The sequence below is a fragment of the Ictalurus punctatus genome, chromosome 15 (assembly GCF_001660625.3).
Source record: "Ictalurus punctatus breed USDA103 chromosome 15, Coco_2.0, whole genome shotgun sequence".
Classification (NCBI taxonomy): Eukaryota; Metazoa; Chordata; class Actinopteri; order Siluriformes; family Ictaluridae; genus Ictalurus; species Ictalurus punctatus.
In genome coordinates this window covers 16,007,068-16,024,105 of record NC_030430.2, presented here as the reverse complement: position 1 = coordinate 16,024,105, position 17,038 = coordinate 16,007,068, and the positions used below count along the sequence as shown (strand labels likewise).

Genomic DNA, 17,038 nt, shown 5'->3' with positions numbered 1-17,038 from the left:
GGAGCAGTGTTGCATTTCAGACAAATGCTCAGATGCTTACCCACTCTTCAACTAATGGATCTTTTTTTTTTCCCCTGACTTTTTTATTGCTTGTGGCTGCAGGTCCGGTGCTCTGGTCCAGGTTTGGAGCGAGCTAAGGTTGGTGAGACTGGCCAGTTTGTGGTAGACTGCACCAATGCTGGCCCTGCCGAATTAACCATTGAGATCATCTCTGATAATGGAACTGAAGCAGAGGTGCACATTCAGGATAATGGAGATGGAACTTATACCATTACCTACATTCCCCTGTACCCTGGCGCGTACACTCTTACCATCCGCTATGGTGGCCAGGATGTGCCAAACTTCCCATCAAGATTAAATGTGGAGCCAGCTGTTGAAACCGGTGGTGTGAAAGTCTTTGGACCTGGAGTTGAAGGCAAAGGTAGTTTTCTGGACCCAAATACATTTGAGGTTCCCCATGATCACCATCTTGTAGGCTTACTTGGTGTATTAGGTTTTAAGTATGTTTATGAATTTGCATAAATTGTGAATTGTATACAATTGTAGACAAAATCCTAACCTTTTTAAAGATGGTTCTAATTTCCTTGGCATTGTTGTCTTGAAGGGGTTTTCAGAGAGGCTACTACAGATTTCACCGTTGATGCTCGTGCCCTAACAAAAACTGGTGGCAATCACATCAAGACCTGCATCAACAACCCATCTGGTAACTGCACTGAGGCTCTTATTAGAGACCTGGGAGATGGTACCTACAAAGTAGAATACACTCCCTATGAAGAAGGTAAGCCTTAGGTCTTGTGTGTACTTGTAATGATAAAGTAATTGAAGTTGAATCCATATCTGGGTCTTGATTTGGTTAATTCAAGTTTAATCTTGGCCTAATAAATATTTTCTCTGGGCAGGTCCACATAGTGTAGAGGTTTCTTATGATTCTGCTCCAGTGCCCAATAGTCCATTCCGTGTGCCTGTAACAGAGGGTTGTGATCCTGCACGTGTGCGTGTGCATGGCCCAGGACTGCAGTCTGGAATCACCAACAAACCCAACAAATTCACTGTGGAGACCCGGTTGGTGTTGAAGTAGTTTCTACTGTTAGAGATTTTGGTCTTTTTTGTTGGTTTTTTTTTTTTTTTTTTTTTGGTCTAGTATTTGATTCCTCTCTCAATGTCTGTTTAGTGGGGCTGGTACAGGAGGCCTGGGCCTGGCTATGGAGGGACCATCGGAAGCAAAGATGTCCTGCACTGATAATAAAGATGGCAGCTGCTCTGTAGAGTACATCCCATATGAGCCAGGGACTTACAACCTTAATATTACCTATGGTGGAAAACCTGTCACTGGTTAGTATTTTTCTTTGTTTTCTCAAAAGTTCTGTATTTATTCCCCCCCCCCCATTTGATAAGTCACATGTTTCTTCCACTGTTTGCTCTTATAGGAAGCCCATTCTCTGTGCCTGTTCATGATACTGTTGATCCCACTAAAGTCAAATGCCAAGGCCAGGGTCTTGGGACCAATGTACGAGCTAATATCCCTCAGGTCTTCACTGTAGATGCCAGCAAGGCAGGAGTAGCTCCGCTGCAAGTCCGAGTGCAGGGTCCCAAAGGTGAGGGAGGGCTTCATGTTGCCAACATTATAAATGGTTCAACATGACCTAGAATATTATTTACCATTACCCGGAATATACTTATTTTTGCATGCATCTTGTGCAGGTGTTGTGGAACCAGTTGAGGTGGTCGATAATGGAGATCAGACTCACACTGTAAGCTATGTGCCCACCAAAGAAGGGCCATATTCCATCAATGTGCTGTATGCTGATGAGGAGATACCACGCAGGTACACATCTATTTAAGTGATTCAGTATTCAGACTAGACTCAACACTTTAATCAGACCCTATGTCCCATTTCATGACACAGCCTCACAGTCATGCATTCTAATTGGCTGGGAAGGATTGTTGGTTCATCTTAGTTCCAAAAAGACTCGAGTGATACTTGTTAGTTAAGGTAACCTAGGACACATTATAGTTACAACTGGGGAAAACTCAAGTTTGCTAGTGTTCAATGGAAGACCGTTAGCAAGGAGTAAATGTTTTCATTATCCCTACTTCACCATTTTTCTGTCTTTCTCATACATATCCCTTCTCCATTATAGCCCTTATAAGTTGAAGGTTCTGCCCACACATGATGCCAGTAAGGTGCGTGCCAGTGGACCTGGTCTTAACACTACTGGGGTGCCTGCCAGCCTGCCAGTGGAGTTTACCATTGATGCGAAGGATGCAGGAGAGGGACTTTTAGCTGTCCAGATTACTGTAAGTGCAAGAAATTTTTTGAATTGTACTAGATGTAAGATGGTTGGATAGTTTTTCATCCCTGTTTTGTTTCAGGATCCAGAAGGGAAGCCAAAGAAGGCCAACATTCGTGATAACCAGGATGGGACTTACCTAGTCTCCTATGTGCCTGATATGACTGGTCGCTACACCATCCTTATTAAATATGGTGGTGATGAAATCCCATATTCCCCATACCGCATTCGAGCTGTCCCTACAGGAGATGCCAGCAAGTGCACAGTCACAGGTAGGCCCTTCAACACCAGTCCTCTGATCTACTTAAGGTTTCAATTGTTGTTTTTTAATAGACTTTTTAATAGACATTATGCACATTTTCCTAGTTCATTGTGATTGTGTAGTTGTACAGAAAGGGTTCAGTGTAAATATTAAGGTCTGTACACCAAAGCAGTATATTCATAATGAATCAAGGTTTGTTTCCAAAACAGAACTAAAGGTCTTTTGTGGATCATGATGGGAAAAGCTTAAAATATTTTGAGTATAATAGATTGATTAATTCTGCCATAGGGGAACTATTGTAAATGACTTATTTGGCACTTTTTTTAAACACCCATTTGAGGTTTGGATTGTCTTAACTTGGTGCTCAAGCTGGACCAATAAGAAACCCATTACAAATGGGTTTCTATAATTCTGTTTGGTGTCTGTGTGTGGTTCCCAGTTCTGTCATCTACTTGGACACGTCACTTTTTGTGCAGAGCTGCTCACATTCCCAGCACACTCTATTCACCACTTGGTTTAAATGTTTTTTTTTGTTTTGTTTGTTTGTTTGTTTGTTTGTTTGGTTTTTTTTGAGCACATTTTATTGTATTTTGTTCTGACTTTTACTTTTTCACTTTTTCACTCTCTGCTTCTCACGGGCTCACAGTCTCAATCGGAGGTCACGGTTTGGGTAAGCGCTTCGATAAATGTCTTGCTCCGGACTCGACTCTTTTTGCATGCAGAATGGCAGCGTAATGCTTTGACAGCATACACTGTGTTTTTATAAATACATAGTATGTGTTTTTGAGTCTGCTGAAGTAGTCCTTAAAACTAATGTTTAACACAGGAGAAGAAATTTATGCATTTTAACACGCATTGAGGACCGCTGTTCTTGGGTCAGGGACTTGGTCGATCCTCTTCGTCTCTCCCCCCGGCCTTTTTTTTTTTTTGTTTTTTTTTGTTTTGTTTTGTTTTTTTTTTTCTTAAATGGCATAACTGAGCATGTTGTGTTACTGAAGACAGACTAATAACTAACTTAAGCCTGATTTTTCCTATGGCTGAATGGTGGAATGTGCCATTAAGGTTACTGAAATAAACATTTGTATAAACTTTAAGATTTTTTTTTTTTTCTTCCCTCTGACAGAAATTCTGTATTAATGAGCTTTATAATAGGCTCTTACCAGTTAGACATCTGTGGTAACAGACACATGAAAGGCTGCTTTCAATAATTGGTCAAATCAGCAGACTGCACAATTGTGTAAATGCAGATTTATTCCAGTTAATCACAAATGATGGCTCCTTTTTTCACTTACAAATCTGCCAAATTTAGTGTATTAAAGCTCAAGATTGTGTGATCTGAGGTGTTCTGGATGTGTAATTGTGAAAGCCGCACCAAAACATTCAGCCAGTCTGAATTTCAACCTTTGGACCTCCATTTCTTCCTCTGTCTGTTGCCACAGTGTCATAGGTTTATGCTGAGGCAGAATGCATGGTGGAATGAATATTACTATAGAGGAGTTAAATAGTTCAATTTAAGCCGAGAGGAAAAACCCACAGCTGCAACCAGGCTTTTGAAGGTAATTTTTTGGTGTCCACCAGGTGCTGGAGTCGGTCCCACTATACAGATTGGGGAACAGACTGTCATCACTGTGGATGCTAAAGCTGCTGGGAAGGGGAAGGTGACCTGCACAGTGTGCACTCCAGATGGTGCAGAGGTGGATGTAGACGTGGTTGAGAATGAGGATGGAACATTTGATATCTTTTATACAGCGCCTCAACCTGGGAAGTACGTGATCTGTGTGCGCTTTGGAGGCGAACACATTCCCAACAGTCCCTTCCAGGTCATGGTATGTAGACTTTATTTTTATTTATTTTACTTCCACCGCCACCTTTTTATTTATATATATATATATATATATATATATATATATATATATATATATATATATATATATATATATATATATATATATGCGCTTTAAATACCTTTAGTGGGTTCAGGTAGTTTAAGGTTTGTGGTATTCTGGTGTCTGAGACTAAGGTTGCAAACCAAGTCAGAGACTTCATACTTAATAAGCAACTTCCCAGACCTGATCTTTACCAGTATAATGCCTAAGTTTTAGGATTATTTCACTCTTGATTGTGTCATCCTGTCTCAGGCTTTGGAAGGTGCCTCCCCTGACCAACTTATGCAGCAGACGCAGGTCCCGCAGTACGCCTACGCGCCCAACAGGGGCCAGCCATGGGTACTGACACTTCCCCCACCACCCCCTTTCCTCCCTATCCATTATGTCCACCCTCATTTGTCCCTCAACATTCTCTCTCATCTCCATTCTCGTCCTGTGGGTGTAGGCCCTACCCTGTTTCATCTAACTCCTAATTTGTTGCCATTCAAATAGTGTCTGCCATTTTGAAAGCAATAAATGTGGAAGTCTGCATTTAACAAAATGGCTGGATGTGTGTCAGACGTTAATTCTGTTTGTCGGGTGCTGCTATTTGCTGAGTGTAATGTGGTTTTGTTCAGATTATTGGTTCTTTCCTGTGGTGTGTCCCCATGAGTCACTTGTCCTGTCTGCTTGGCTTTCACTGCTATTGTCCAGACTTGCGAATCACAGACATGATTTGAGCCTTTATTCTCCTCTCATGATGTCCATGTTGGTGGCTATATCATCCTTGTCATTGCCATCATCTTTTCCTTTGTTGGGGATGTAATTCTGACTCTGCTTTCTTTTTTTTATTTTTTATTTTTTTTATTTTTTTTGGAAACATCAAATCATTTGTCATATTTAAAATTGTTTGAAGTGAATGATTAAAGGTATCAGTGGTTTTCATATTTTGATCTTTTATTTCTTACTGTAAATTTAGATACTAGCTATACAATTGAGCAACATTTCAAACCAAATATGATTTTATTTCAAATGTAATGAGACCCTTTTATGGTTGAATAAATCAATTGAGAACTTGTACTCAGATGTTTATACTGTCTCTCTGCCTCCCAGGCAACAGACAGAGCTATGGGAATGAACGGACTGGACGTGGCTGGACTGAGACCTTTTGACTTGGTCATTCCATTTACCATCCAGAAGGGAGAGATCACTGGTAATTTTTTTTTTTTTTTTTTAAAGATTTTATATTCTACTCTTTGGCCTCAGCATGTAAGAGACACATCTGGGGATAGTCTTTAAATGTTGATACCTGATCATCTTCAGGTGAAGTAAGGATGCCATCTGGGAAAGTGGCCAAGCCAGACATCGCAGATAACAAAGACGGCACGGTCACAGTGAAGTACGCTCCCACTGAGGCTGGACTGCATGAGATGGACATCAAATATGATGGAATACACATTCCAGGTACAGCATACATACTAGGACCTTTAGAAAGTACATTCAGAAAATTAACTCTGCCTAATGCCAACTGATTTTATTTCCCTGACAGGAAGTCCGCTGCAGTTCTATGTGGATTATGTCAACAGTGGTCATGTGACTGCTTATGGTCCAGGCCTTATTCATGGCATGGTCAATAAGCCTGCAGTTTTCACTGTTAACACCAAGGATGCTGGAGAAGGTACAGTAGTATTGTTTTTCTCATTCATGGAACTTGTTTGTGGAACATTTGTGGATAGTAGGAACTGAGCTTGTGTTGAGTTATTGTGCTCTTTAATCAGGTGGCCTCTCTCTGGCCATCGAGGGACCCTCAAAGGCAGATATCAGCTGCACTGACAACCAGGATGGTACTTGCACTGTGTCTTATCTCCCTGTTCTACCTGGAGACTACAATATCCTCGTCAAGTATAATGACAAGCACATCCCTGGTAGTCCCTATGTGGCAAAGATCACAGGTCAGTAAATTGGCTATGCAGACAGGGAAGGAGAATCTACCTTAAAGTGTGTTACCCATTTAGTGATGTAATGACAGGACCATGGAGATATCAGTACAGTGTTCTCATGCCAGAGTGTTTGTCCACAGGGGATGACTCTATGCGCATGTCCCATCTAAAGGTGGGCTCTGCTGCTGATATCCCATTGGACATTGGAGAACTGGACCTGAGCCAGCTAACTGCCTCCCTCACCACTCCCTCTGGTCGTGAGGAGCCATGTCTGCTCAAGATGCTTCGTAATGGACATGTTGGTAAGTGTGGTTATGATATTTACTGTAGGAGTAATTGCAGGAATTCAAAGTTCTTCCGCTCAAGGTTTCACCTGCTGTCTATTTTAATATGGACAGTATGTGGTAAACTATAAATGCCCTAATTTTCTGTTTTTCTATCAACCTTTCCCAGGTGTCTCCTTTGTGCCTAAAGAGATAGGAGAGCACCTTGTGAACATTAAGAAAAATGGCCGCCACATTCCCAGCAGTCCCATTTCCGTCATGATCAAGCAGTCGGAGATTGCTGATGCCAGTCGTGTATGTGTATCTGGCCAGGGTCTTAGTGACGCTCGCACATTTGAGCCAGCTGAATTCATCATTGATACCAGAGATGCAGGTACGTTTTCTTTGAAAGTACTTAAGGTAACTTGTGGTTAGATTCATTGAAGTCCTTGACATGTGTGATTGTTTGCCTAGGGTATGGAGGCCTTAGCCTATCCATTGAAGGGCCAAGTAAGGTGGACATCAACACTGAGGATCAAGAGGATGGAACCTGCAAGGTCACATACTGCCCCACTGAGCCAGGAAATTATATCATTAATATCAAGTTTGCTGACCAGCATGTTCCAGGTGTGTCATATTTTTATAAACTGGTTAAACTGGTACAAGTAAATATGCATTTCTAACCCCTTTTTTTCTCCCTTGTTTCACAGGCAGTGCTTTCACAGTGAAGGTGACTGGAGAAGGCAGGATGAAGGAGAGCATCACTCGCAAGAGAACCGCTGCCTCTGTCGCCAATGTCGGCAGCCAGTGCGACCTAAGCCTGAAGATTCCTGGTAAACACCATCAAACCTTTTCTTAAGCTGCCAGTTTGTTTGCTCCTGTTGTCAGACACTTTTTATCCAAAGCAAAATATACTTGAGCCACAATTGCGAATTCAGATGACACTGGCACAGGGATTTGATCTCACAACCTAGTAGCCCAGAGCATTAACCACTGAGCCACCACTGGAACTGCACCTACTTCAGTTACTGAATGTATCTGACTTTTTTTTTTTTTTTTTTTTTTTTTGCGTCTGTCTTGTAGAGATCAGCATTGCCGACATGACAGCCCAGGTGACTAGTCCATCTGGGAAAGTGCACAAGGCGGAGATCATGGAAGGAGAGAACAATACTTACTGCATTCGTTTTGTTCCAACTGAAATGGGTGTTCACACGGTTAGCGTGAAGTACCAGGGGCAGCATGTACCAGGATCACCATTCCAGTTCACTGTAGGTCCTCTGGGAGAAGGAGGGGCTCACAAGGTCCGTGCAGGAGGCCCTGGACTGGAGAGAGCAGAGGCTGGAGTTCCAGGTGGGTGGACCAATGCAATTGGCAGAAGGTAGATACAACTGCACATTACTAGCCACATCTGAATCCAGATACTGAATTATTGTGATGAATTAACTCACCTTGTAGGGCCTGGTTAATCATATCAGGCAAATTCTGAATATTATAGTATATTTGCACATGGTGGGGGGGGGGGGGGGGGAAATGTACTGTTTAGCATGCTGGTAATGGTTTTCATCAGAGGCATTTGCATTGCATCCATGTTTTATTAACTCTGTAAATGCCCTTTGACATTGCAGTTTCAGTTCTTTTCTCTTTTTTTTTTTTTTCTTCTTTTTTTTGACACTTCATCTCAAGCAGTTAGTGCGGTTTAATTTATTTATCTGCAAAACTTGTGACTTTTTGGAACATGCTGTATTGCATGTTTTTAATATAAAATAGTTTACGCTGGTACGTTTTAAAAATGTAAAGATGATTCTATATATTTGTGATTGAAAAGAAATGGACCTTTTCTCATCCTGCTTCCTTCAGCTGAGTTCAGCATATGGACTCGTGAGGCTGGAGCTGGAGGCTTATCCATCGCTGTGGAGGGACCCAGCAAAGCAGAGATTGCTTTCGAAGACCGCAAGGATGGCTCCAGTGGCGTCTCCTACATTGTCCAGGAGCCTGGTGAGACAGTGGCAGTCTTGTTTAAACCTTGCACTCCTGGGTTTTCTCATGACGTGCAATATAATGGCTGTTAGTGATTTGTATATTGCTTACTTTTTGTTTGTTTGTTTGTTTTTGTTTGTTTTTGTTTTTTTGGACTTGCTTTGCAGGTGATTATGAAGTGTCTATCAAGTTTAACGATGAGCACATCCCTGACAGTCCCTTTGTGGTGCCTGTTGCCTCACCTTCCGATGATGCTCGTCGCCTTACTGTTGCCAGTCTTCAGGTGAGGCTTCGAGGAAGACAGACATTTGTCCACCCCCAAACAAGTCCCAGGCGACACTCGGCACAGCAGCACAGAAACTCAGCCACAGCACTTGTAGTAAAATCATGGGGAGAAGGGTGAAATGTTCTGAATTTTTGTTGTTTACCATAAACAGACACTTTTTGTGTTTTTGTTTTCATTTTTATTTTTTACTCATTCCATGTGAGTAATCAGGAGAAGAATTGAGTTCTTTCTTGCATATCCATACTTGTAAGAAAAAAAATGGCTAGCTTAACATTTAACCAGCTAGATGGAATGTTGATAAATCTTTTTAGATGTTTTGTTTCACTCAGATATTCATTATAATGTTGATGGTAATTCAGTGAAGATGTAGATCTAAGGGTCTTGGTGAGAATGTTTTGCTGCTGCTGTGTTGAGGGTTGATGGGGGTTTGAGGGATACTGCAGGACTGTTTGTATTTCTCGTGCCTTGTCCTAAAGGCTCCCAACAGTTTTACTCCCTCCCTACATGCCCTGCAGGGATGGAGGCCAGGGGCTAAAGAGTTAAAGAGAGCTCTCTTCTCCTAGTGTATTTACATGTCTGCTCGTTTCTGCAATAATAGTCTTTATTGGGACTTGTAATGTTCTCATTTAGCCTCTCTTTAACTCTGTTAGCCTGAAGGTAAGCCATGTTAGTCATACTGCTGTAGAATTTTTAGCCTAGTACTTTATATCCAAGGGCTTTACTCAACCAACCCTGCCGTGCTGTGTATTCTATGTCTAGTTGATTTTGTGAAGTGTTATGTGAATACAGGAGTCCGGTTTAAAGGTGAACCAACCTGCTTCTTTTGCTGTGAGTCTGAACGGAGCAAAGGGTGTTATAGACGCTAAAGTTCACAGCCCATCAGGGGCATTGGAAGAGTGCTGCGTCACTGAGATCGACGAAGGTAATAATCATGTAGCTCAGCTGTCTTAAGTGAAGAGTAACAATTTCACTCAAAGTATTCTATAATGCAAGGGTGGGCAATCCTCTCCAGAAATGGTCAGTGTGGGTGCAGGGTTTTCATTCCAACCAAGCAGAAGCCACACCTATTGAATGCCAAGATCAACTGATTAAACAGGTGGAATCAGGTGTGCCTCCTGTTTGGTTGGAATGAAAACCTGCGCCCACACAGGCCCTTTCCAGATAAGATTACCCACCTCTGCTATAATGCAAATGTGTCTTGCTGTTTATTGCACGTCTGTAGGACTTGTACATGCCCAAGTTTTATGAAATTTTCCATATGATGTCATACATGCAAAAGTTTAGAGGTTTGTTTGTTTTATGTCTAAATGGTTAACTGTTTTTAGTCATTGACTATTAGCATTCACTTTTGAATATTTGAACATGACATGCTGTTCAAAGTATGTTTTACTGATGATCAGTCAACTGATTTTGCACCCTGCTTCAATTGTCTCATTTTTTTCCTTTTAACTCACAGATAAGTATGCAGTGAGGTTCATTCCCAGGGAGAATGGTTTGTACCTGATCGATGTGAAATTCAATGGCTCTCACATCCCTGGAAGCCCCTTCAAGATCCGTGTGGGAGAGACAGGCCAGGCTGGAGACCCAGGCATGGTGTCTGCTTATGGGGCTGGTCTAGAGGGAGGCACCACTGGTATGTATATTCACCTTGTGTCTGTGTTCTGCGAAACCTGCGGGTTGAGTTTGCTGTTAGTAACGAAGTGTAAAAAATTGGACTTAAGTGCTTCTTTTACCTCCTATGTAGGATCACCATGTGAATTCATTGTGAACACAAGCTCAGCTGGTCCTGGAGCACTGGCTGTGACTATTGATGGACCTTCAAAGGTGAAGATGGACTGTCAGGAATGCCCAGAAGGATACAAGGTCACCTACACACCAATGGCTCCTGGAAACTACCTAATTTCTATTAAATATGGTGGACCCTACCACATTGTTGGCAGCCCTTTCAAAGCAAAAATTACTGGTGAGAAATGTAGATTTAATCTGTTACCTTTTCCCAGTAAAGTGTTTTCCCTTAAAGCAGATAAAACATCTTTTTGGAAATTATTGTCTTGCTGGATGTGTTGCATTGGTCTCCTAGTGGTGTTATATTGCTTTATTTATTTATCTTTTTGCATTTATGTTTACTTGTAGTTTCAATGATTTTGTTTTCTTGCTCAGGTTCCCGTCTGGTCACTAGCCACAGCATGCATGAGACCTCTTCAGTATTGGTTGATCCTGTGACCCGCAGCTTGTCCTCCACCCAACAAGCAGCACCAGGCTGGGGCAGCTCCGATGCCAGCCGTGTGGTGGCTAAGGGCCTGGGGCTCACAAAGGGCTTCATCAACCAGAAAAATAGCTTCAGTGTGGACTGTAGCAAAGCAGGTATGTCTTTGTGACGGACAAATTCCTACTGTATGTCAACCTGACAAAGATGGATTTTTGTCTGACAAGACTAAATAAAACTTCAACATTTACTTAGTTACTGTATTTTTCCTTATTTGACAGGACGAAACATGCTTCTGGTTGGAGTGGATGGTCCTAAAGTACCCTGTGAAGAGATTCTGGTTAAGCACCTTGGCAACCGGCTCTATAACGTGTCCTACCAGCTGAAAGAGAAGGGCGAGTACATCCTGGTGGTGAAATGGGGTGATGAGCATATTCCTGGGAGCCCATACCACATCACTGTCTAATGCCAATGCCTCAAGTAGAAGCAGCCATCCACTGCAAGACTCCTGCATCCCAGATACATAAACACTGAATATTCTCTTGCTGTCTTGTTCTTTTGTTCTTTAGTTTGTACTACTTTCTTTGTCTGATTCCATACTCTTAGCACAGGCTGACTGTCCCGTCTCTCCAACCATTGCATTCAACCATACTGTTTAAGCAGGTGCAGGTTATGATGGCTCATATTCTTCAAGGTCTACACCAGTGAGTTACTGATTGGACTTAATATCACTGCAGCAGTGTGCTTGCCTTTTTTAGAATAAGAGCTAAAATGTCATTAGCAGCAGACAGGAGGAAGTGTTGCATCCTTTGAAAGAGCACACATTGGCTTGCCAATATGTGACAGGACAGTAGTACTTAATAATACCGCTTGTGGCTTTTACACAACAGGTTCAGAACTGGTGCCAGTTTTGTGGTTTTGCCCATTTTCTTTGGTGTGACTTCTATTTTCCATTGCACTTTGTAGAGCTGAGCACTGTCACCTTTCAGTGATAACCTTATGACATCAGACTGAGTTTTAGGACATCTGTGCCAATCATAAAGTAAATAAAAGGGAAATTATAGATTAATTGGGCCAAAGAAATTAAGAGAAGGATGTTGTCAACAATTTTTCTTGATTTATAAATACAAATACTCACTCAAGGTTTCATTTTTCCTTTGGAAAGATTTCTCCCTGTTGCACTTGCTCTCACTCATCTGACTCATTTCTTTGTCCTTGTATAACCAGTATTGCAGAAATGGAAAAAAAAAAATCTACATTTTAAGGCTGTTACAGTATTTTGATAACCAATAAAGTTTTGTCCTAAGTATTTTTGTCAATCCAAACTTGCAGCTTATCTTGCTTTAGACATTTCTTGGACAGGCCCACAAACATAAAATGTTCAACTCTTAATGAAGATTCACCAATCACTTGTATTTAAGATGGTTTTCTTCTTAATGTAATTAGCACATAAATACAGATCAATTAACCAGTATCAGTTAATCTCAAGGAACACAATATTACTTCAAACATCTGACATCCTATCCATGGTTTATTCATGCCCAGTGTTCTTGTGAAAAGAGATCCAAGTGGTGAGAGGGAGTGAGGGGATACAATATTACTAAACTACAACCCCTGGCAGAAAATTATGGAATCGCCACTCTTTGAGGAATACTCCTGGATTTTTTACTTCGTAGCAAATAAACAAATCACAGATATGACTATTTTTTATTTAATAACTGAACATTCTGGCTTAAATAATCAACCTACCTATGTGAAGTTGGCCGCCCACCCGACACAAAAGTCTCCAAATTGTTTCAATTGTTTGTGCTGCTCTGGGTTTTTAAAAAAATTTTTTTAGAGATATTAAAAGAATATTTGTAAGTCATTCTGAGGTCACTCAGCCCCCACATGCTCCAAATTCACCCAAATAGTCCCATTCACTGGTCTCTCCTGGTTTAACTTTTTATTTATTTACAAGGAGTATCTGCTACACTTCACTGCCACCACTAGGTGCAAGTGGCACTTCTGTTCAAGATGCTCTTGTGGAAATTAGTGTAGAGTGAGTGGAGGAAAAGTCGACATGCTTACTAAATCAAATTTCTGACCAATGAAAGTATGTTTTAACATGATCAGTTACAATAGTATTAGTTAACTTCAAGAATAATGGTACAATATTCAAGAGATTAAAGATGGTCAATGTTTATTGAACATAAAACTCATTGCTAATACTAATATTGCTAATGTAGCTATGAAATGCTAATTACACGTGTTAGTGAGCCATGTTAGGGTTTTGTTTTTTTTAAATATGGTGTGCATCAAGGGGTCAACATTACTGTACTGGTCCTAATATAATATTTTCCTTATATATTATTACTATATTATATTATCCTTATATTCAGACCAATACAATAATGCATGAAAACAAGTTTATACTGTATGACATTTTTTTGAGTCAGGATCATTTCAGTGGGTAATTATGTCTTGCTTATGCCAGATGCCCAAGAAACCTGCAGTTGACAGGGATTCCATTTTCACAGTCCTGTGTTCATCAAAAGAGGGCATAGTCCAAAATGGCAACATAGCAACTCCTAATTAGAGCATCTGGACAGAGCTTAGTGAGCAGCTAGAAAACAAGATCACTGCAAAGGCTCACTTTTGTTCAATTAAACAGACACAACATCTGGACTGCTTCAGGGTTTAAAGTGAACATGAAATAAGTGGCAGTAGTGATGACACTGATTTTGAGCCAGAGTCCCTTAGTGAAAACCATCACCACAAATCGTCTGAATGCACAGGCCTACATACAGAGTGCAGAGCTGCTGAGTGCAATATTCAAAGCGGTCCATTTGAAATCTAGTGCTCTCTAAATCAATGCACAGTGTCACATCTCCACTATCATTGAAAAGTCAATGACAAAACGTGCATGTGTTTACTTCACAACACAGTGCTCCTCACAGTATTGCAGTCTCAGCACATAAGTCACAAGAGAAATTTCATTTGTTTGTACTTCTGTTGCTGTACTGCAGGCTTCTGTCATCGTTTATCTTCAGAGTGTGGTGGAAGAAGGCCTTAACCTTCCGGAGTCCCCCTGCCTCAGGCCAATCCAATCACAGTGTCCCTCTGCATTCAAGACAGACTCTACCTCAGGAAAAGTACTCTGTGCAGGGAAAGTTTCTCACAGTTACAGTCTGGGAGAACTTCTGTAGATTGACACTGACCTGGGAAGCAACTTCACAGAATTTCCTTTGTGTGAATTTCCCTCCAATCTGATGCTCCAAGGAGAGAGATTTACTTTAAGTGCAGTCATTGCTTTCAGGAGAGGCTTAACCGAAGATGCTCTTGGACATTGTGTGGCCTATTGCAGGAGGTCTCCATGTGTTTGGGAGATGTATGACGACCTGAAAAGTGGAGTGACAGGAGCGTCAGAAAAAAACTAAATATGCCCACATGTTGTGTTATACACAAAAGAGTAATTGCATTGTTTTAAGTACAGTTATTTTTGTTGTATGCCACACAAACTTGTTTTCCTACTCCTGCTTGGAGATGTCATCTCTGCTTTTCAGGAAGTCAGGCTTGATGGTGTTTGCACTAAAGTCTATTAGTCTGTGTGGTATTTTTGGTTTGAAGACATACATACATACATACATACATACATACATACATACATACATACATACATACATACATACATACATACATATATATATATATATATATATATATATATATATATATATATATATATATATATATATATATAATGTTACATTTCACATCCTGTGATCCACTGTGTCTGTTAAAAGTTGAAAACGCACAGTTGATGGGTAACAATTAAGTTAATACAACTATTTAATATGATTTGGTTTGCCATTTGGATCTTACATTGTCACTTCAACTGTATTGTTAAAAAAAAAAAAAAGACAGTCGCAAAAAACAAAACTTTTACCAGCACAAACAAACAAGACTATTTGTGATTAATTTGGAGCATGTGGGGGGCTGAGTGACCTCAGAATGACTTATAAATTTTCTTTTAATATTTAAAGAACCGAAGAAGCACAAACTAATTTTTTTACAGCACAAACCTGCACAAAAGATTGAGACTATTTTGATGAAGTTTTGTGTTGAGCATGGGGCCAACTTCATCATGAAATCATGAAAACGTACCTCAAACAAATTAAACAATTAAATTGTTTAATTAATAGATCAAGTAGAGGAGAGAATTATGGAATCGTTAAAATTATATATAGTTCTTTGTTCCTCCTCTGGCCCCCCTAAATTTGGAATCATAGCACACCAAACACTTTTGGGTGCAATGCGCAGTTTGTCCTGTGGGTGGCAGTAATGGGAAAAAAGTATTTTATTGTGCCATAACTTTTATGTCCAGTGGAAATTATTCAAAGCGAGACCGCGCGCTTCAGAGAGAAGGAGCTTCATATGTTCATCAGAGCTAAACAACAAAAAAAAGTTCACGATAATGAAAATATTTAATTTCAGTCATGTTCATCACAGTCAGAATCACTATTTCCTTTTTATTTTATGTTTATTTTCATTATATCTACAGAAAGTCAAATGGGTTTGAAACGGCTTGTAAATAATGATTGGATTTTCGAGTGAGCTTCTCTTTTCATGTAGACTTTCATTTTCATTTACATTTTCATCCTTTCCCCCTTTGTAGCTAAAATGAAGAGAGAAAAAACCCAAAGCACATAATGAAAAAGAAAGATCATGGTCAGTCAAGAGAGAGAAGAGAAGATGGTACAGAATACTATAATAATCTTTTATGAATGCATGAAAAATGTTACTGATTATCATAAACACATTTTCAGATGACTGCCTAAAATGATTTTTGATTTGTGGATATGTTTGGTTTGTGTTATATACCTACAAGTGTCATATAGTTTACAGATGTAGAAAAGTGCCTAGATGTGCTTAGATGCTAAAAATGTTTATCATTTATCACACTACAATACAAAATTACGTCAAATAAATGAAACATTTGAGTTGAAATTGTTTTATTAGCTTCCTTCTAGAGATGGTGAAAAATGACTTGAAATAATCATTTAAGCAAGTTAAGATAAATGTTAAAAGCCCCCTAAAAGCACAAATGGCCCTTGCCTAGCCCATCCCCCCCAATTACTGTGGTCTACAACCGCCATTGCTCCTCCTCAGCCTTTCATCTGAATTCTACGAGTCATGGACTTCACTAATTAAAAACAATATTCTCCATCAAGCTGGCCGCAACTTTCTCAAATAGCTGTTGACAGATCAGCTTTGCAGGATTTTTAAAATTTCCACCATACATGTTCCAGATCCAGACTGTTTTCTGAAGAAAAGCTTTAACACTCTCAGCTCTGTGGCAAGATGCATTATCATCCTGAAAAATTACCTCATCATCACCAAACCTATTTTCTATTGATGGTATGAGAAAGGTGTCACCTGTACACCTGTGCATTAACTGTTGAGGTCTCCCCTGGTCTTTTACTTGGCATGAAACTGCATATCATAATTGAGTGGGGGTATTTGTTTTTTTTTTCTTCTTCTTCAGGCAGTCATCTTTATATGTTTCATTAGAACGACACCAGCCAATAGTTCCTGGATCATCTCCTGATTCATGATTCATCACTGAATATCACTTTCATCCAATCATCCACACTCCATGATTGCTAACATTTCAAATTGCTAAATGTTAACTTGCTGAAGACTGACAGCTGTAACCTAGTTTTACCCCTAGTTTTAATATTCTCTCTTCCTCGTCCACGATTTAAAAAATGCACAGCTGAACGTCAAAATAAATGCTTCTTTCAACAAGAGGTGAAATGAGATGTCAATCAGCATCAAACTGCGAGTAGCGAATTAAATTTTGGAGTGGCACCTGGGGTGGCCAATCAGTCAGGGGTCAGGGGTCATTCCACTTTATTACACATAACTTTATTTATGGACTTTAATGTTGTGAATTCTTTATATTT

The 17,038-nt window shown here is 40.2% G+C and overlaps 1 protein-coding gene across 4 annotated transcripts in view; it reads left to right on the top strand.

The window, feature by feature from the left end:
* flna (filamin A, alpha (actin binding protein 280)) overlaps window positions 1-12,399 on the top strand; it is a 31,032-nt gene extending 18,633 nt beyond the window's left edge. The window contains exons 21-47 of one of the 4 annotated variants that reach the window (XM_017486766.3): window positions 103-421; window positions 605-778; window positions 900-1,062; window positions 1,172-1,332; window positions 1,428-1,595; window positions 1,702-1,825; window positions 2,142-2,298; window positions 2,374-2,563; window positions 3,200-3,223; window positions 4,132-4,379; window positions 4,692-4,778; window positions 5,532-5,631; window positions 5,742-5,882; window positions 5,968-6,096; window positions 6,197-6,370; window positions 6,499-6,660; window positions 6,812-7,015; window positions 7,096-7,248; window positions 7,332-7,454; window positions 7,705-7,971; window positions 8,479-8,616; window positions 8,766-8,881; window positions 9,674-9,806; window positions 10,341-10,517; window positions 10,629-10,847; window positions 11,045-11,248; window positions 11,372-12,399. In XM_017486766.3, the coding sequence (XP_017342255.2) occupies window positions 103-421; window positions 605-778; window positions 900-1,062; window positions 1,172-1,332; window positions 1,428-1,595; window positions 1,702-1,825; window positions 2,142-2,298; window positions 2,374-2,563; window positions 3,200-3,223; window positions 4,132-4,379; window positions 4,692-4,778; window positions 5,532-5,631; window positions 5,742-5,882; window positions 5,968-6,096; window positions 6,197-6,370; window positions 6,499-6,660; window positions 6,812-7,015; window positions 7,096-7,248; window positions 7,332-7,454; window positions 7,705-7,971; window positions 8,479-8,616; window positions 8,766-8,881; window positions 9,674-9,806; window positions 10,341-10,517; window positions 10,629-10,847; window positions 11,045-11,248; window positions 11,372-11,556 (4,440 nt within the window). In that variant the 3' untranslated portion in view covers window positions 11,557-12,399. The remainder of the gene's footprint in view (window positions 1-102; window positions 422-604; window positions 779-899; window positions 1,063-1,171; window positions 1,333-1,427; window positions 1,596-1,701; window positions 1,826-2,141; window positions 2,299-2,373; window positions 2,564-3,199; window positions 3,224-4,131; window positions 4,380-4,691; window positions 4,779-5,531; window positions 5,632-5,741; window positions 5,883-5,967; window positions 6,097-6,196; window positions 6,371-6,498; window positions 6,661-6,811; window positions 7,016-7,095; window positions 7,249-7,331; window positions 7,455-7,704; window positions 7,972-8,478; window positions 8,617-8,765; window positions 8,882-9,673; window positions 9,807-10,340; window positions 10,518-10,628; window positions 10,848-11,044; window positions 11,249-11,371) is intronic. The other 3 variants (XM_017486767.3, XM_017486768.3, XM_017486769.3) reach the window with 3 other exon arrangements.
* Window positions 12,400-17,038: the final 4,639 nt, after the last annotated feature.